The 21,864-nt window shown below is 39.9% G+C and overlaps 1 protein-coding gene across 4 annotated transcripts in view; it reads left to right on the top strand.

Annotated features, from left to right (window-relative positions):
• The window catches only part of LOC121854641 (putative glycerol kinase 5), a gene marked incomplete at its 5' end in the record, with an annotated part of 197,031 nt that overhangs the window by 76,868 nt on the left and 98,299 nt on the right, over nucleotides 1-21,864 (top strand). For all 4 annotated transcript variants that reach the window (XM_042349522.1, XM_042349443.1, XM_042349356.1 and 1 more), the window contains 1 exon segment: nucleotides 5,400-5,526. In XM_042349522.1, the coding sequence (XP_042205456.1) occupies nucleotides 5,400-5,526 (127 nt within the window).

The raw sequence follows: 21,864 nt of genomic DNA, 5'->3' as shown, positions 1-21,864 counted from the left end.
CTCAATAAATTCTTTGATTTCAACCTAGATCCTAAAAGCTCAGCAGACTCCTTTGGTAAATTCAAATCCCTAACCAGATCGTTAAGTTCACTGTGGGTAAACACCTCCGGTACATCATTAATATCATCAGGTTGATAAACATCACTTCCTTTACCTGACGATGAATCACCGTCAGATTCTGATGACACGGACTGCAACACATCTGGCGGAATGGGGACTTAAACCTCAGGACCATATGGCGATGGAATCTTGGGATGAATGATTTTTAGGTTCCCGCCATACCATATGGACTCCAAATGGCATAGCTTTTTTCTTGCCATATTTCCACAGTCATAAACCTTCAACACATGTGCGACATACAGTATTACCCCACCTAATGCGGTTTCACTTAACGCGTTTTCTTCATATACGCGGTGCCTCGCCAGAAGCGAACTTTCACTTAACACGGATTTTTTCCACATATACGCGGTGAGTGTCCGGCTCGAGACGCTATTTTTAGATTTGCCCCACCCGCCACCCTGCCTGACTGCCTGTTTTAGCTCATAAAATTCATACAAATTACCAGGCCAGAATATAATTTACATTGCTGGAATTCTTACAATATGATGATCATTTTGAATATAAACATCATAGATTTTGCATAAGACATACAAATTTTAGATATAATGTTTATTCTGAGTAAATATGTTATTTTTTGTGCAAAATATATGACATTTGTATTCAAAATATTCCTGGTCTTACAAGGAATCCAGCAATGTCAATTATATTATCCTAACTTTAGTTTGAGGTATTATTTATTACTAAAAAGTTAAATATTCTGGTTTTCCCACACATCTCCTTGGGACGGTTGGTGGGGGGTGGGGGGGAGGGAGGGACCGACCGACCATCTGTTACCCTGTGAAGAATATATTTTTTTTTTTATTAACTGAAGATATTTGTTTTAGCTCATAAAATTCATACAAATTACCCGGTCAGAATATAATTTACATTGCTGGAATTCTTATAATTTGATGATCATTTTGAATATAAACATCATAGATTTTGCATTAGACATACAAATTTTAGATAAAATGTTTACTCTGAGTAGATATGTTCTCTTTTGTGCAAAATATATGACATTTATATTCAAAATATTCCTGGTCTTACAAGGAATCCAGCAATGTCAATTATATTATCCTAACTTTAATCTGAGGTATTATTTAATACAAAATGTTAAAATTTATTTTTTTCACCCAATCTTTCTCTTGAAGGGAGGATTGGGGGGGGTGGGGGGGAGGGTTGGGACTGACTGACCGCTCGGTTGGAAGAGGGGGGGAGTCAAGGTGGGGTACTTTGATTGACAGATAATGTCATGAAGAATATTTTTTTTTTATTAACTGAAGATATTTGTTTTAGCTCATAAAATTCATACAAATTACCCGGCCAGAATATAATTTACATTGCTGGAATTCTTACAATTTGGTGATCATTTTGAATATAAACATCATATATTTTGCATTAGACATACAAATTTTAGATAAAATGTTTTCTCTGAGTAAATATGTTATCTTTTGTGCAAAATATATGACATTTATATTCAAAATATTCCTGGTCTTACAAGGAATCCAGCAATGTCAATTGTATTATCCTAACTTTAGTTTGAGGTATTATTTTTTAAAATTTAGTGGTTTTCCCCCAAAAATTTCTCAGAGAGGGAAGAGCCAGCAGTGTAGTGTGAGAAGAGGGGGAGGGAGTTGAGTCCATTATTTGAATGGACATTAACTTGGCGACTGTATTTCTCTATTTCTCTTAAGTATTAATTGTGTGCATGTACCATCATAAAATTAAGATGTTATTTTTACTACAACATAGTTATGTGTCGTCAAAAAGTGGAGTTTGGGGGTCGGGCCGGTTTCTATTGGAATTAATCCCATATGTTCTGTTGTTCACTTAACGCGGTACCCTCTGGGTTTTATTGACCGCGTTAAGTGGGGTACAACTGTACTTTATGTGGCACCCATGGTTTATCTGAATCACCTATTTTCACTCCAAAGTAAGCAAAATAGGCATTTTTCACGAATGTGGTTATTTCTTGTTGCTTATTCACAACAAAACACCCACATATGTAGCAGAATACGTTTGGATTATTCAAACATCCACGAGAAGACATATTTACCACAGGAATAGTATCTTAGTAGAGCAAAACAAGGAGATTTAACACTACAGTTGCTGATGCAACACTGAACAATGGCCTTTGCCTCAAGGATTCCATTTGTCAATAAACCTTGCGTGATAGACGAAAACTGAAGTCATATCTCAAATCAACATTAAAAACAGGTTAGGGAAAACATATTAGTTTGAAAACATCAAAACTCATGCAGGTCGATTATAATCAACTTATTGGAATCTGGAAACCTGTTATGTTTGGTAGGGTCACACTGGATAACACCCTTCTCACACGTGTCCAGGTCAAAACTTGAACCCTTAACAATGTAAAATATTTGATATAACTCAATAAATCTATCTATCTAAACTCAAAATATGTACATTTTTAGAATTAAAATTCCTGAACCGTAAGAGCGACACACAGTTGGCTACTTAAAAGTTGTCTGTACCCAAAACCCTCCACTGATTTAAACAAGGGCTGCTGCCGACGCTCTGACGGTGTGATGTCAGACCCACAATGCCCCGTGACAGTGCATTATAGCTGTGAAAGTGGTGAGGAAGTGCATGAATTTGAATGATGAGCACATTTGGAACCTTTCGCAAATGTGGTGAATCGCGAATCTAGATTCTGTGAAAGTGGTGAGCCTACTGTACATTAAGTGAAAAAGTTTCTCTATTGACAACCATTCAATCTGAATCATTAATAAATATGTGGGAATATAAATACAATAGAATCCCAGTTATCCGGCATCTATGACAATTGAGAGTTGCCGGAGAAAGAGTTTTTATGGTTAGTTGAAACTCACTCTAAGGACCCCTCAATAAATCCTACAATGCACAGTTCTATAGGCTGACCTTATAAATTTGTGTCTAAGAAAAATGGACTTCTTTATCACTTATTCCATTTGATATAAATGATGTGACTTCAAAATAAAGAAAATATAATATAAAACTATAAAATAAAAATAAATGAAGTGCGTACTGTATGTGGGAAGTGAATGCGTGTGGAGGCGGTGGGCTATAACTGTGTGGCTGTGCTCCTTCGTGATGTGACATCACGGCATACACACAACCAGCGTGGCTGCCACATGTCTGCGAGTCAACTGGTTGACTGCCTGAGGTGTGTTGCAGTGCTCAGAAGATGGTTTGAGTGTGAAACGAGCTATTTTTTTATACAAAATATATGCTATTTTATTTTATGATATGGTACATATTGATTTTATTGTTTATCATAGCAAAAAATATGGCAGCTCATCCCTGTTGAGCACAGTACAGGTTGTACCTCTCTAGTCCGGCATTCTGTGGTCCGGAAACTCCCGTGGTCCGGAACGATTTTAGTTTGTCCAATAGGTAGATAGGCAGCTTTTTTTTCTTTTTTTTTTTACTTATCTGAATTATTATTATTATTACAGGAGTATTAAATTTTTGCCCCTCAGGCCCTAATGTGGGTCAGTGACCTATTCCCCGGTGGGCTAATCCCCTTAAAAGAAAAAAAAAAAGCCGCGGGAAATTAAGGTTTGTTTACATCCGGCAGTTCAGCTGCTATCTCTCTCTCTCTCTCTGCTTTTCTATACAGAGTACAACATTTAACCCTTCAATATATATGAGCAGTAAATAAGTGTTGCTTTCATATTCTTATGTAGAGTAATGACGATATATTTTCACATGTGCGCACTTACATATGAGCAGTCTCACTTTTTTTTTTACCATTAATGGTTAGCTACTTATATTGTTCCATTTATTTACATTAAATAACATTTCAGGTACTTCAAGTAACCATATTCATTTTTTTACATTAATTTTACTACAGCTAAACTCAGGGTCTTATTTTCTTCAGTTTTATATGTAGAACCAATCAGTCACTGGTTTCGTAAGCTTTAACATAAACAATGCCGGCAGCCGTCTCGTCTCCTCTAATATTCCACGTATTATTAATAAATCGTATTGTTAATTTTGCACACACGTACATTAATTCAATAAAAACAAATTCAGAAACATTAATTAAAATATATATGAACAGTAAATAAGTGTTGCTTTCATATTCTTATGTAAAGTAATGATGATATGCTTTCACGTGTGCGCATGCGCACTTACATATGCGATCTCTCTTTTTTCTTTACCATTATCGTTAGCTACTTCTATTGTTCCATTTATTAACATTAAATAACATTACTTAAAACAACCATATTAATTTTACTACAGCTACAACCAAGGTCTTATTTTCTTCAGTTTTATATGTAGAACCAGTCACTGGTTTTGTAATCAACAAATACAATGCTGTGTCATTTCCTCGTGTGTTTTAATATTCTACTTATTATTAATGAATTGTATTGCTCATTTTGCACACATAAACGTTAATTCAATAAAAAATGACATTCAGTAATAAACAATAATGAATCTTTTGTACATAAGAGAAATGACGCTGTTTACACGATTGTGCACGTCGTCTGCATGTTGACGGGCCGTTCAAACCCGTCGAAATTCAAGTTTCCGCCGTCAAAATTTTTATTTATTTATTTTTTTGTTTGTTCCAATAAAATACGTTAAGAATTAAAAACTCGCGAAATTTGAGAAGCTACTATACGACATTTAACCCTTCAATATGTCTTCAAAGAAACCATGATGCAGAGAAAGTGGTGCTAGTGCTTCCAGGCATAAGCACAAGTCACTATCTATCCAGGAAAAGGGTGAATTTCCATGGTCCGGCAATTTCCATGGTCCGGCACCGGTCAGGTCCCGAGGTTGCTGGACTAGAGAGGTACAACCTGTATTCAAATTTATGTTTCTAGTTGATTTTGGAGGAATGTTTATTTTTATTATTATTATTATTTCATGTTGGTGCTACTTAGTTTAATCTACCGGTCGCCTGGATATCAGTTAACTGGGATTCTACCGTACATTTAATAACGTAAATGCTGTACAATAGTAACACTTACCAGGGAAGTATCAAAGAGGTAACATATTGTATTGAAGCAAGGTGTTGAAACTACCAAAGCAAATGCTGTGAGTGAGCTCTGGTCTACAGGCTAGTCATGAAGCCCCTTGCAATGTTTTGTTAAAACTTATGTTTTCCATGCATCAAACTCCAAGTATTTAATAGTAGATCATTGATTTCTTTATATCAATATGTTCCATTATATATAAACTATATTATAATTCAGCAAATTTAAGTGAGGCCACATTATGCAAAATAAACACACACACACACACACACAGAAAGAGAGATATATAATGTACTGTATAATCACTTTCAGGTATCAGACCAAGGTGCTTCCCTGTTTGGTTCATGTGGGTTCCAGCGAGGTGATGTGAAGGTGTCACTGGGAACTGGAGCCTTCCTTAACATCAACACTGGCAACAAGGCTCATGCTTCTGTCAAAGGTCAGAGCTGCTTCCCCCTACATTTAAGCCTTTCTCCATACTTGCTCTTTCAAAAGATTCACCATTTCTTGCTAGTGTGACTTAATAAGGGGAGTTGGACTGGAGGTAGAAACATTGATCACGATGCTTTATTGTCCTGCTCTATGGTTAATCTGCTTCCTTTAGTGGAAATTCTTCTTGTACCTAGTATGGGCATTTTAAGTAGACACTTTTTTTTTTTTTGCCTTTTTTGACTGCCAACAGAGTAATACCTTGTACAGTACAAAAGTATACAGTACAGTAGTACCCCGATTTACGCGGTCAATTGAACCCACAGGGTACCGCGGAAAGTGAAATCCGCGTTAATGGAACAACAGAACATATGGGATTAATTCCAATAGAGACTGGCCCGACCCCCAAACTCCACTTTTTGACGACACACAACTATGTTGTAGTAAAAATTTTATCTTAACTTTATGATGGTATGCACAAACAAGTAATATAGAAAAATAAAGGTTAAGTTAGGAAAAATAAAGGTTAGGTTAGGAAAACTAAAAGTTAGGTGTAACACTTACGTTAGTAGAAGAGATGGGTCGGCATACGGGGATGGAGGCTGGTTCCGAGGCAGAGGGCAGATTACTGGCCCTCAGGTGAATCACCATTACTAGGTGCATCACCATCACTATCAGTTACAGTTGTCAGGGCTTCCCTGACAAATCCCTCAAAGTCACCTTCACTGTCACTATCACAGAACAATGGATGCACGTATACACGGTGTGGCCTGAAGGGATGAAACTGCCGCGGCTAGGTCAAGCGTCATCTTTCCTCCCTCCCTCCCTCCCTCCCTCCCCGGGTGGACACGTCATATTACTTTAAACCAATTACAGCTAACAGCAGAGGGGGGTAGGGATGCATGGCCAATCACAGTCCGATACGTCATATGACGTCAGTGATAACGCAACAGAGACATGCACTGGCAACCTTACCTCGCGGCTTGCCCAGGCGGAGGCGGGAGGAGGGAGGAGGCGGGAGCAGGGAGCAGGCGGGTGGGGCGAATCTAAAAATAGCGTCGAGCCGGACACTCTGCGCGTATATGGGTAGATGAAGCACGGAAAGTGAAAGTTCGGTTCTGGCGAGGCACTGCGTATATGAGAAATCGCGTAAAGTGAAACCGCATAAAGCGGGGTAATACTGTATTGTGTGGACTTACACAAGCTTTTACATACACTCGCTCTCAGACTCGGGTACACAAACATAGTGGGTGTAGATGGTGGAAATATATGGCATTTGATGAAAGAAATGTTTCCCTTGGCACACGTGTCATTTATGGCCCCTAGAGGTTATCAGAAGGAGAGTCCCCAAAAATTTCCCTTTAGAACTCGATTTTGAGGACAATTTTCCAAAATGTTGGGTAGTTAAAAAATAATAATTTTTGACATGCTGTATATTAATAACTTGGGTATTGTTTCCAAGTGTATTTGAGCCACAGAATGCAATGATAAACTCATAAACATCAAATTCTGACCCTGGACCAATATACAGGTTGGACCTTAGTAATTCAGGAAACTTGTGACCAGACCGGTTCCGGATTAGCGAAAATTCCGAACCATTGATGCTGAGGTTAAAAAAAGGCAAAATACTGCATAAAATGTACCATTCCTGGTACCAATATAACTTACATCAGCATATATCTAGCCCAGGCTTACTGGACCTCTTTATAACAAAGTGTTAGTGCTATGGCACATGTTTACTGTACACTGGACCCTCGCTTTATGCCATTCACTATATGGCAATTCCCATATATGTTCAGAACTAAACAAAGAATTTTAAATACTCTGTAAAATTCAATGCCATAATATCCTGACCACTGGGGCTAGTTATACAGACTTTTCCCTGTTTGGAAAAGCCATAATTTTGAGCGACATATTACTGTTCTCATTTTGTACTCAAATGTACTAAGCTAAAGGACTAAAAATTTTATCTTGTGCAAACTATGAGATGTGTATACTCAAATTAATTGCTATATAGCAAGAATTCCAGCAATGCAAGTTATATTTTGCTAAGTCAAGTCTGTGCCATTTTATAAAAAAAAAAAAATTAAGCCTAAAACCACCTTCACCCTCTAAAATCCTTATTGCCTTCTGGCTGGGAGGAGGGGGAAGGTGTTGACAGGCAAGAGGGGAGATTACTGGGTCTGTTGTTATCAGTGGAGGGGGGACATGTCAGGGACTCAGGATTATACAGTAGAGGGAGTTTAAGTTTTTCAGTTATAAAATACCATTGGTTTGACTTCGCAGAATATAACTTGCATTGCTGGAATTCTTGCAAGGCAGCGATTAATTTGAGTATAAACATCCCTTATTTTGCACTAGACATAAAAATTTTAGTAATTAGTACATTCGAGTACAGGTTGTGATAATTGTAATAATTTTTCCACAACTTTTATAGCATTACTGTTGACTTTTATTAACATATCCCAATTTTCCCTCTAATAATAAGTTTTCACTATATGCGTTCCGAACCATCGAAGCTGCTGGACTATCGGGTCCTCAAAATTGGATAAAACTATGTCTTCGTTTCTCACTGATCCTTGGTATAATTTTCTGATGTTTTGGTATTGCCAAATATGAATATAAGAAGAAACAGTAGGGGATGTAGCCTACTGATTCTTAACTACAGTTTCTGGGGTCTTGTCAGGATGGTAACTGGAAGGTAAACTTACAGGCCAACATTAATGTGCAAGTTTTATTTATTCAGACAAATTAAGGGATTACATAAATGAAAAGAACCCATCCAGAATCATCTCTTCTTGACCTTGATATTGTTCAGCCTCTTGGGGATTTTTTATCCACCCACATTCTACCATGAACTGACCAGTTGTTCACAGGATTGATTGATTGGGTAAAATATCTGGCAATGCAACCTGTGGCCATCTGACACCGATGTTCAAAGGAAGGCTTGTTCAGTGTGAATGGAAGCAAACATGTTCATGAACATGTCTTCCTTGAAAATATCTGACCAGTTCCACTGTATAAGTTTGGCATTGGCAAACAAGGGTTGGTCAACACAAACGATGGGTTGCTGTCTAGGAGTCAAGTACACTGGGGTCTCATTTTACATGGGTTTCGCAAGCACAGTTATCGCTTACGCAATTGGTTGAAATATGACCATGGTTATAGCTTATGCAGAAATCCATGAGTAGCATGGGTAGCAGTATAGCATTAATTTAGTGATCTTTCACTTACTTAGGCTGATTTGACAGAAAGGTGGCTCTGAGTCACTCGAATTACTGAAAAATCCAGTGCTTGAGAAATGGTGGGTGTCGCCAATATTGCTGGGGAGACCAAGAATGATCACCTGATACTGCTCTGTACTGTAAACAAGAGACCTCAATAGCTCATCTGGTATTAAATGTTGGATTTTCGCAGTAAAAATAAACAATTTTCAATCATGTTTTATTAACTCGGCATCAAATGAACCTAAATAATATGGGAATTATGGTGAAATTGCTTGCTGTCATAATAAAGGGGTAACAGGCTGCTGAGCGGAAGATGATGAGTTGTCCTCCCTCCCTCCCTCCTCTGCCACCCCTCACCTACTCATCCAATTAGTTTTGTATCTTAATACAATTCATATTTTATTTCAATGATTCATTCATCTTAATTTATTTCAAAATATATTCCTATAATTATTATTGATTTTTAGGAACAGCACGGTTATTTCAGATTCATTCCAAATTCAAATTGTTTATTTATTCATTAAAAAGAACAACAACATTAGAATTAAGCCCAAATCCGAATTAATGAGGATAAAGTGTACTGGTACCCCGCTTTTTACGCACCTTTGATTAAAGCGTTTTTGCAATAACGCGATTGTTCAATTTATACCAAAAGCTAATTTAAGCACACCTATTTTTTAAATAAGGCGCTCAAGACAGTTTAAATTTGCTGCGCGTATTCGCCTGGTCACCTGGCAATGGAGTAGTGTGTGATGCCTGGTGAGGTGCTAATAAGTATTACTATAAGTCGCAGTCATATCAACATCAACAATTTTAATATTATTATTAATAATAATACAGGTAATTATTATAATAATGTATTAAAGATTATTACTACTAATGATGAAGATAATGATGACAATCAAGTATTCTGTACAACAACTGTGACGACGTCCAGCAAGCTTCCCGCATATCGCTTTCTCACTTCACATAAGCACTACTTTTTCTCTGTGCTCTCATTTGCAGTGTGTGTTTATCACGCACCTTTTTAGTGTTAAATGCTGTTTTCCCCATTGAGTATGTCTGGAAAACATCCATCTGCCTCCTCTGGAGCGCCTAAAGCTAAAAAGGCACGAAAAACAATCACAATGGATGTGAAATTAAATGTGATCACCCGCCTTGAGAGAGGAGACCGTGTGTCGGATGTTGGCCTCGTGCTTGGTTTAAGTGAGAGCACTGTTCGTACTATTCGAAACAATGCTGAGAAGATAAAGAACAGTGCTTAATCAGGAACATCTGCAAGTGCAACGAAAACCTCTTATGCTCGGAGTTCTATAATGGAGCACATGGAAAGGATGCGGAGTACGTGGATCGAAGATCAAAATCAGTGCGACGTACCAGTCAGCATGTTGCTAGCCCAGGCAAAAGTGTGTGCAATCCAAGAGCTACAGAAGGATGAAGAAGTCCCAGTGAGACCATTCAGTGCTAATTCTGGTTGGTTTGCTAACTACAGGCGAAGATACGGATATCACATTATCAAGATGAGTGTGTAGGCTGCATCTGCCGATGCCGTGGCTGTCAAGCAATTTGTCAGAACTCTGAAGGGTATTATTTAGAAGGGAGGCTCTGCAAGCAGATTTTCAATTTGGATGAAACTGCTCTATTTTGGAAGAGAATGCCAGCACGAACGTATATCTCACGAGGAAAAATCAGCACCAGGCTTCAAGGTCGCTAAGGATTGTTATACCTTATTGTTTTGAGGTAATACTGAAGGTGACTGCAAATTAAAACCAGTGATGGTGTACCTCTCCGCAAACCCATGTGCTCTCAAGGGTTACTCTAAACATCTCTCACCAATTCACTACTTTTCAAATAACAAGAGGTGGTTTACTGGTAATCTTTTTTGTGACTATGTTGTGTCAAAGCTGAAAGATGATTTACGTGAATATTGTGAACGTGATAATCTTTCTTTTAAATTATTAATGCTAGTGGATAACGCCCCCGGACATCCACCATCAATTCAAGATCTTTGTGAAAACATTCAAGTTGTCTATCTTCCACCGAATACGACATCCCTCATTCAGCCTATGGATCAAGGAGTGATTAGTACGTTTAAGGCTTATTATCTCAACAAAACATTTGATGCTGTAGTGAAGGCTACTGATGATGGTAAAATGACTATTAAAGAATTCTGGAAATCTTTTAACATTAGAAACTATAATGCTAGTTGGTAAGGCATGGGACAAAGTTAGTTGTTCGTGTATGAATGGAGTTTGGAAAAATCTGTGTCCACATCTTGTGCATGACTTTAGAGGTTTCAGTGTTGAAAGTGATGTCTAAAGCCAGAGAAAACATTGTGAGTTTGGCAAATAAAGTAGGTCTTGAAGAGGTGGAGTTAAAGGACGTGCAGGAATTATTAGACTCTCTTAAAGAAGAACTTTCGCCCCAAGATTTGCTTGACTTAGAAAAAGAGCGGGAAGATGAGGAAGTAGAGAAGAAAGAGGAGCCTGAGGTCGTACGAACTCTAACAGCAAAGCGGTTGACAGAGGTATTCACTTTAATTGAGCGTGCTATGTCTATTATAGATGAAGACAATATAAATAATGATCGTTGCTCAAAAGTGAGTAGTAATGTGCATTCGGCTATGCAGTGCTACCTGTACAAAGAAATCCTGCAAGAAAGAAAATGAAAACCACCAAAAAGACATTGCTCTCATATTTCAAGAAATCTGACAGCAACACATCTCAGCCATCGACATCTGGCATCTCCAGACCACAGCCTACCCCAACCACCAACTCACCCCGTACCCTTGCCTCCTCCTCAGTAGCCTCCCTCCTCAACCCTTCACTACGCTACCTTTGTCAAGCAGAAGTCGCCAGTCGTCAATATAAATGTTATTCAAGATGTATTTACTATTGTTTTCCTGTATTAACTGTTTTTCATTTATGAATGAGTAAGGTAAAAGAATATTTATTGTGAGTTACCTTGTACGGTATATGATGGTTCCCCTAACCTGTACCATTAATATGTATTCTTATGGGAAAATTATGTTTAATTTACGCATTTTTTAATTAAGCGGTGGTTTAAAAACGTAACCCCCGCATAAAATGAGAGGTGGGTGTACTGTATACGTATTAATTTCATCTTTATTCAAGACTTCTTCAGGTCATGAAACCAACTACCATATTTTACGCTATATAAGACACACACCCCATTTTAGCAGGGAGTATTTAGGAAAAAACTTTTGTGTGTATTTTCCTCCTGTATCCATAGTTTTCCAAAAACAATCTACAGTATAAAGTACCAGGAAATGTGAGGAATAAATCAAAATAATACTAATATATAAGTTACAGCAAAAAATACTCTATTGCTAAACCAGTAAATAAAAGCCAAATGAAAGTTTAACACAGTCGCTATTTGCATATATGTAGCCTACTGTACATCTGTACTCCCTGTTTACCATAGCAACGGCAACACTACCTCTGCTGATTCCCGAGCAACGCTCCCCCCAACCACCAACCTCCCATCCATCCTCCCACTCCCCCACTAAGCCAGCTATCTCATATTATTATAATTATTATTATTATCATCATCATTATTATTAGTGTTATTAATAGTATTATATTTTCTCCCCCAGGCCCCGATGTGGCTCAGTGACCTGTGCCCAGGTGGGCTAATCCCCCCCCACCCAAAAAAAAAATAATAAAAAAATCTTTTATAATGCCGGGAACCTTTGTTCCCAGGCCCTGAGCAGAAAAGTTTGAAGTGATTTTGCCACCATTTTCTCAGATTTTCAGGTATTTGCGCATTATCTCATAATGGACATTTGCTCCCTTACCTGGAAATAAAAATCTGGACTTTTTTTTTTTTTTTTTTTTAAGAAAATGCTCCTGACCTTCAACCTTGAAATTTGTTCCCAAACCCAGAATTGAGAGAATTTTTTTTAAAAATTCCAAATAAATTTCAATTTCAACTCAGGCTATTTGAGAGTTCTCGTTAATAGGGATTCCGACTAATGGAGATATTACTTGTACAGTAGTTGCCAGATTACACCGACATTGCCAAATGTGTGTCTTGTACGTCTAGCGTTCATATGCAAACGTTAAGTTATTTTATTTAAATTTTTTAGTTCATACGCAAATTTGCGTATGAAAACCCCAAGTATGTTAAAATCCTCTAGTATCCCTGTTAAAGATACTACGTACTCTCCCCCTACAAAAGTTCACGTAAATAAGTGTAAGTAGCGAGGTGAGGCACACTGATACTATGCATATGAAAGCAGAAATCAAACTGAAACTGAGAGACAGTGAGCCACGGGCCGTACGACACCCATACACTTTCAACCGCATGTATGAACACAATCTGTCCGGACTAATTCTGGATTTTTCGTTTTATTTATTTATTTACAGGTTCTCCTCAACTTACGACAACCCGGACATATGACGGCCATGGTCGAAAAAATATTTTTCACATTACGTATTTTCGAGTCCCGACGTTAGTGATCTCATGATCGCGCTGTGTACTGGCTGGCAAGCGTAAAAGTGAGAGTTCTCGTGGTGCTGAGAAGAAAAAGAGACACCCATTTTAGAATTTCTATGTACAGGTTGACAATCCCTTATCCAAAGTCCTTGGGGCCAGAGGAATTTCGGATTTTGGAATTTTTTGGTTTCAGATTTTTTTTTTTTTTAATGTGTATTAGCCCACCCGGGTATAGATCACTGACCCACATCAGGGCCTGGAAGGGGGGAGAATATAATAAAAATTATAATAATAATAATAATAATAATAATAATTCATAGGTCTAGGTCGTGTTTCTCACTTTTGATCTTTTTTTCATTCTTGTATTTCTTTAATATTATTATTATTATTTTATTATTACAGTACTCCTGTATTATTGTTATTTGTATTAATTTTATTATTATATTTTATTATTATTATTAATGTTATCATATTATTTTATTTTGGTGTATTTTTATTAAAATTTTTATTTACTATGAATAATTATTATTATTATTATAATTATTATTATTACTAATACATTTTCGTCCCCAGGTCCTGATGTGGGTCAGTGATCTATGCCCGGGTGGGCTAATCCTTGTTTAAAAAAAAATAATAATAAAAAAAAAAAAAAAAAATTTCCACAAAAAAAACTTTCGGTTTTCAGAGCTTTTCGGTTTTCGGAATTTTGGATAAAGGTTTGTCAACCTGTATTATTTTCACCTTTCGACTTACGACCTGGTCGTCGGTCCCTAACCCTGCTGTAAGTAGAGGAAAGACTGTATTTATTTATTTATTTTATTTATTTTTTAATAGAGGAGTAGTCCAGAACACCTCAGAGAGTCTTAAAAAAGTGAATTCCAGTACAGGCTCTCCTCGACTTACGACGGGGTTCCTTCCCGACGACCAGGTCGTAAGTCGAAAAGGCGATAATAATACATAGAAATTCTAAAATGAAATACAGTACAGTAAAAGTACAGTTGTACCCCGCTTAATGCGGTCAATTGAACCCACAGGGTACCGCGTTAAGTGAAAACCGCGTTAAGTGAACAACAGAACATATGGGATTAATTCCAATAGAGACTGGCCCGACCCCCAAACTCCACTTTTTGACGACACACAACTATGTTCTAGTAAAAATAACATCTTTATTTTATGATGGTACATGCACACAATTAATACTTAAGAGAAATAGAGAAATACAGTCGCCAAGTTAATGTCCATTCAAATAATGGACTCGACTCCCTCCCCCTCTTCTCACACTACACTGCTGGCTCTTCCCTCTCTGAGAAATTTTTGGGGGAAAACCACTAGATTTTAATAAATAATACCTCAAACTAAAGTTAGGATAAATAATTGACATTGCTGGATTCCTTGTAACACCAGGAATATTTTGAATATAAATGTCATATATTTTGCACAAAAGATAACATATTTACTCAGAGTAAACATTATATCTAAAATTTGTATGTCTAGTGCAAAATCTATGATGTTTATATTCAAAATGATCATCAAATTGTAAGAATTCCAGCAATGTAAATTATATTCTGGCCGGGTAATTTGTATGAATTTTATGAGCTAAAACAAATATCTTCAGTTAATAAAAAAATATATATATTCTTCACACCGTGCCAGATGGTCAGTCGGTCCCTTCCTCCCCCCCACCCCCCACCAACCCTCCCTACCAGATGTGTGGGAAAACCAAAATATTTACCTTTTTAGTAATAAATAATACCTCAAACTAAAGTTAGGATAATATAATTGACATTGCTGGATTCCTTGTAACACCAGGAATATTTTGAATATAAATGTCATATATTTTGCACAAAAGATAACATATTTACTCAGAGTAAACATTATATCTAAAATTTGTATGTCTAGTGCAAAATCTATGATGTTTATATTCAAAATCATCATCATATTGTAAGAATTCCAGCAATGTAAATTATATTCTCGCTGGGTAATTTGTATGAATTTTATGAGCTAAATAAATATTATATTTCACCGCGTATATGAGTAGATGAACCGCGTCAAGTGAAACTTCGGTTCTGGCGAGGCACCGCGTATGTGAGAAATCGCGTTAAGTGAAACCGCGTTAAGCGGGGTACAACTGTAATCAATAATGAAATATTAATAAAGTGTTACTGTGCACTTACCTTTAATGTAGCCAGCTGAATGCACACAGGGCCTCAATAATTTTTTAATTAAGCATGGAGACTACATTAATTGGATGAAGCAGGGTAGGAGACAGGGCTGGGTGGGTCATCAAGTTTGCTTTCTTCAGACAGGCTAACACACTTGCTTGTTGAAAGTATTGGATCATCTTTAGGGAGTGAAGAGGCAGCAGTGGTGGGGCGTAAGGAGACAGCAGTGGGGGACTTCTTAAAAAATATGTCCAATTTAGACTGCACAGTTTGCCTTTTCTTTTCATTGTAAATCTCTCTGTAGCAAGCAAGTGCATCTTGGATCAGTCTGTCAACTTTTGCAAAACGCTCAACATTTTGATTCATTTCTTTAAACATTTGCATCCCCTTATTAAGAGTAGCAAATGCCTCTGACATTTGTTTCACTGAAAACTTTTTGGGGGCTGCAAGTTCTTCTTCTACATTTTGTCTCTCTTCTTCCTCTGCAAATTTCTGTGCCTCCAGTTTAATAAGATCCTCGTTACTTAGCTCTTCTGCTACACTTTCCACCAACTGCTCAACATCTTCATTATCACTTTCTAACTCCAGATGTTTACCCATCTGCACTATCTTGTTACTAATCCTTTGAAACTGTTCACATATCTTTTCAGGACCTTCTTCCATATTCCATTCATGCACTGACCTGTAACCTCATCCCATGCTGCAGCTATGTTCTTTGTACATGGCAAAATGTTGTAGTCCTTCCAAAACTCTCTCAGCGTTTTCTCACCTTCAATAGCAGCAATAGCCCGAGCGAAGGTCGTACATAAATAATACGTTTTAAAAGCAGCAATAACACCTTGATCCATGGGTTGGATGATAGAGGTAGTGTTAGGTGGAAGGTAGACTACCTTAACATCAGGGTGCAGGTTGTCCAGGTGTGGTGGGTGTCCTGGAGCATTATCTTAAATTAATACAATTTTGAAGGCAACCCCGTGTTGCAGACAATACTCCTTGGCTCGTGGAATGAAACAACTCAGGAACCAATCCTCAAACAGTGCTAGGGTCATCCATGCTTTCTTAATACTGCGGTAAAACACTGGAACTGTGTGCTTGCTGACATTTTTAAAAGCCCTTGGGTTCTCTGAATGGTACAGTAATGCGCCGGTTAACGTCCTAGATACGTTCTTGGAAACGTGACGTTAACCGAAATGGACGTTGACCGATCATCACATAAACTTTGTATTTATACTTACGTGTATGTGGAATACTATATACAGTGGGGTATGCTATAACGAACGGATTCTACTACGAATATTCCTATAACGAACGATTTTACCTATCAAATTGAGAATGCTATAACGAACGCAACTCCTCCAACGAACGCGGATGAATACGGGACTATTTCGTCTGGCGCATGAATATTGTTGTACCGCTGCTCACAGCAAGAGCGTCGGGCGCCATATTGGTTCATTGTGTAGTCAGTGCACCACTGAACTTGTTGAAATTTCGTCTTTTGATGTGGAAATTCGTGTTATTTTTATAACTATTTTGTTATACAAGTGTACAATTATAACACTGAATCGTCAAAAGCGAGTGAGAAAGCTAATAACCCTTAAAACTAAGAAAGAAATTATAAATAAACAGACAAAGTGCCTGTAAGACAGTCACCAAAGAGGGCTAGGAAGGATGACTCCTCTCCTTCCACCTCTTCTCCATAATTCTCTCCTCCCCCCTCCTCCTCTGCCTCCTGTCCTATATGCTGAACAACACTAAGGTAAAATAAAGTACCGTATTTTTTACAATTTCCACAGAAATTTTTCAGTGTTAAGTGGTTGTATTTGGGGGCCTGGAACGGATTAATCCTATAACGAACGAATGCTATAACGAACGAGGTTCTAGAACCAATTAGATTCGTTATAGCATACCCCACTGTACTTACATATACACTTTTACTCTTAAATCACTACTATAATGTGATACAGGTGATTAATTTTTATCTCTTGTGCAAAATACATGACATTTATATTAAAATTATTCACTGTTTTACAAGGATTCCAGCAATGCTGGGCAGATGGGGGAGAGAGAGGGAGGGAGTGAGGGGGCGTAGGGGGAGGGGAGGTAGTACGTTTGACAGTTGGCACTGGCCCAAGGTCTAACGCGTGTATATTTATCAGTTCTTAAGTGACTAAGCTTCTCTCTTATAAAAAGCCAGTGACATGAAGGGCAACCAGCATCACGTCGAGGCGATGTTGAAGGCCCAGCCACTGCAGCCGGAGTGAATGGAATTTTTCGATTATTAAAGTTTAATATTTTTTTTTTACAGTAAATAAAGACTGTCAGTGTATGATGAAAGAATCATAAAATGTAATTGTAAACTGATGTATAATTTCATTTCTCATTTATTTGTTAATTTAATTAGGATTTTTTTTGTGTCAGTATATTTGGTTATGCTAAGTACTGCATAAGTTCATAACCAGGATGTCATCCAAGGTGTGCGCCAAACAAAATTTTCTAAAAACTTACTTTTCATTAAAGTTTAGAGTTTTCTGTTTATTTACTTGACTAAGACCAACAAAAAGTTACATAAAAATGCACTGGTATAATGTGTATGTGGTTGTTATTGCATATTTACATGAATATTGAATAAGGCCGACAGGTTGTATGAGAATGCAAATTAATTATTTGTGAAATTGTGTACAGTGAGCACCTTGATAAGTTGATCATTGTAGATATATGAGACGAATATGGCTGTAATATGTAACTCTGTACTATTTACCATTATTGATTCAGGTCTCTGTATTATATGTATTATAATCTTACTCCCTTTTGTCACAAGTGATAGTTCAGACTTTGGGCACATGCGCGCTGTACGCGCATGCGCAGATAGAGATACCCAGAGAGATTCCAAGACAGGACGCTGTTTACCCTTGTCTTAACTCCTTTGTGTTTGTCCCAGAAATAGAACTTACGGACTTGACATCAGAGTGTTTCCTTTACCCCTGAGTGTAAGGACCACCTGAGTCTCCCACATGGTGCAGTGTTTAGCTGGGACATCACATTATTCAGAATTGGAGTGGACACAGAATCTCTCTCGGAGCCGCCATCTTGTCAACTCCTCTTGTCTGGTGGATCTTGGCGCGTACCTCAACGCGATATTCCTGGATTTACAGTGCAGTGTTGTGAAGTGCTTTATCAGTGTTGTTTGTGCCCTTTAGTGTCTTTAAAGTGTTTCCCCGTGTTCCTGCACTTTTTACAAAAGAGGGGAGCCTTTTTAAGACCTATGGGAGAGCTCAAGTTTTGACATCCACCCCTGTTCGTGTCTCTACCGGCACTGGGTGTCTGAGCCAGCGAGAGGAGTTGCGGTAACCGCCAGCCCGCTGGCCAGCCTGCCCCGAGTACACGCACGAACGAACGCACACACACACTCACAGACGCTCGCAGATATCTTCCATTTAAAGACGATTGCTCTTCTGCTCACTTATTAATTACAGTAATTGTGAGAGAAATAAACCAGGCCATATGGAAGATCAGGAATTTATTGGGTTTTCTTCAGATACCCAACAAGCCCAACTTCAGACGGATGTCGGTGCAGTAAGTGGACTCCAAGTGGATCGGAAAGTGGATCAAGCGGCCCCACCCACCCTTAGCCCCCACTACACACGTCCGCAATCTGCCACAGGTGTCGACTTCCTTCATTTAATTCAGTTTTTGGAAGAAAACCGACTACAAGACGACATCAGGAGGCGACAGGAAGACGATGAACGAAGACGTGAAGAGAGTCACAGACGTCAACAAGAAAATGCCAGATTCAGTGCCATTATCGAGTTGTTGGCACCTGTTAACCTTCAAGCAGCTACTACACCTGCTTCTTCGTCCACAGGTGCACCTGCAGGGCCCTCTTCAACTTCTTTGCCCCCCCCCACAGAAAGCACTCGCTCAGAGTCCACCGCCACTCCAAGCTGATGCCTCGTTCCAGGTATTCCGTGAATGGCGTCGGAGGTGGGACGATTATTTGATGATGGTCGATTTATCAAGGTTGCCTAGGGAGAAACAGCTGATCCAGATGAGGATGTGTCTCACCCTAGAGACGCAACGTATCCTGGAGCACACCCTGCAAATTCCCCACGACACAGACAAGACTGTGAAGGACGTCTTGGATGCTTTACAGACGCATATCAAGGGCCTCCGTAACGAAGCTCTCCGTAGGAGAGAACTTCTCAGTTGTAAGCAGCTGGAGGGTGAGTCGTTTGCCGATTTTTACGTACGACTCAGACGCATCGCTGAGGAGGTTGACGTTTGTCCTGGGAACTCGTTGACTTGTGAGGAAACACAGCTGAAGATGATTATCCTCATGGGCGTGCGGGACGAAGAGCTAATTCAGAAGCTTATCTCCCTCGACACTGCCTCTTCTCTACAGGATGTTGTCACCACCTGCCGCTCTTACGAAGCCACCAGAAGTGCGACTTCTGCCATTCGTGCTCCATCTAACCAGCTGTGTGCCATCTCCGCATATAAGAAGAACAAAGGACGTGACCGGACTTCAGCTTCACATCCGACTTCAGCTTCACATCCGACTTCAGCTTCGCATCAATCTTCAGCATCACTTCAGACTTCGACGCCAGGTCATTCCTGCCAGTATTGTGCTCGTCGGCATGGTTCTGAATGCCCTGCCGCTGACAGCACCTGCAATAACTGTGGACGTCGTGGTCATTGGGCTAGGACACTGAAGTGCCCTGCGAACAACGTTCAGTGCCGCTCCTGTAGCCGCATTGGACACTATGACAAATGCTGTCAGTCAAAGAAGAAGAATAATACTACTCGCAAGTCTCAGGCGGCGAAGAACAAGCGCTGTCGTCGCGTGGGATCCTCTTCTTCCCCTGTCAGCAAGACACCTCAGCCCATCTGTGTTCACCTGTCATACGGCGACATTACTTCCCGTATCCAGATGCTTCCTGACACAGGTGCGGACGTCACAGTCATCGGCACAAGACACCTCGACATTCTGGGGATCCCTAGGAGCAGCTTGCAACCACCGTCAACTTCTACAACGCTCACCGCAGACGGTTCTACAATGGCACCTGCTCTGGGTACATTTCAGGCTACCCTCACCCTAGGTAAGCAGTCATGTTCTGCCAGGATTCAGGTCCACAAAGGTGTTCAGATGCCACTACTGTCTTATGGCCACTGTCAAGAGTTGGCCATAATATCTTCAGACTTCCCTAAGCCAATTCTAGAAATAAAACATGTCAACAGGTGCAAGGAGCTGCCCCTCCCACCCAATACGTCACCTGCAGCCAGGGAGTTCTTCCTACTGCAATTCAAGGACGTGCTGGTTTCCAAGGAGGACCTCAAGACGGCTCCACTCAAGCCAATGGCTGGCTCCCCCATGAGAATACACCTGAAGGATGACGCAGTACCTTTCGCCATCCACACACCGCGACAGATACCCTTCGCTTTCCAGAGCCAAGTTAAGAAGGAACTCGACTCTATGGTAGCCCAGGGGATCATTAAGCCTGCTGGTGACGACCCCTCGGATTGGTGTCACCCCATGGTAGCAGTCGCCAAGAACATTACTGGAGTTCGTATCACCGTCGACCTCACCAAGCTGAATAGCCAAGTTTCCCGCCCGACCCACCCTTCACCGACACCCTTCACCGCTATATGCAGTGTGGACCCAAAGGCAAGGTACTTTACTACAGCAGATGCCTTATGTGGGTACTGGCAGATGGAACTTGCGGAAGAAGATCAGCACCTCACGAGGTTCATCACACCGTATGGCCGATTTCAGCACTGCAGAGGACCTATGGGTTTCGCGGCTACTGGCGATGCTTTCTGCCTCCGTGGTGACATGGCCCTTCAGGGTGTGGCGAACTGTGTCAAGGTCATCGACGACGTGCTCCTATATGACGAGGATTACTCCACGCATCTTGAGCGTATTCATCAGATGCTCACCAGGTGCCGCAAGTACGGGATCACCCTCAACAAGGATAAGTTTGTGGTCGCCGCACCTAGTGTGAACTTCTGTGGGTACACCCTCTCAGGCAAGGGCATCTTGGCTGATCCTGGAAAGGTCAGCGCGATCCGGGACTTCCCAATTCCTGCCAACCTGACCGACCTCTGCTCGTTCATGGGTCTGGTAAACCAGTTGGCTGAGTTCACCCCCGACATCGCCGCTGCAGCACAGCCCCTACGCCCCCCGATGAGCACCAAGAGAACATTCACCTGGACAGCTGACCATGATGAGGCATTCCGTCGCGTCAAGACAGCTCTCCTTAGCCCACCTGTTCTCGCTTCCTCCGACCCGGCCCTGCCAGTTGTCCTCCAGACTGATGCCTCTCGCCTCTACGGGATTGGATACGCTCTGCTACAGGACCACGGCAATGGACGCCTTCGTCTGGTTCAGTGTGGCTCTCGGTTTCTCACTGACGCCGAGACTCGCTACGCCACCATCGAACTGGAGCTGTTAGCCGCCGTCTGGGCCATGTCCAAATGTAGGTTGTATCTGATCGGCCTACAACA

Source organism: Homarus americanus, unplaced genomic scaffold (genome assembly GCF_018991925.1).
Source record: "Homarus americanus isolate GMGI-L3 unplaced genomic scaffold, GMGI_Hamer_2.0 scaffold51859, whole genome shotgun sequence".
Lineage (NCBI taxonomy): Eukaryota > Metazoa > Arthropoda > Malacostraca > Decapoda > Nephropidae > Homarus > Homarus americanus.
The sequence above is the reverse complement of the archived record's forward strand: the minus strand, read 5'-3'. Positions and strand labels throughout refer to the sequence as shown.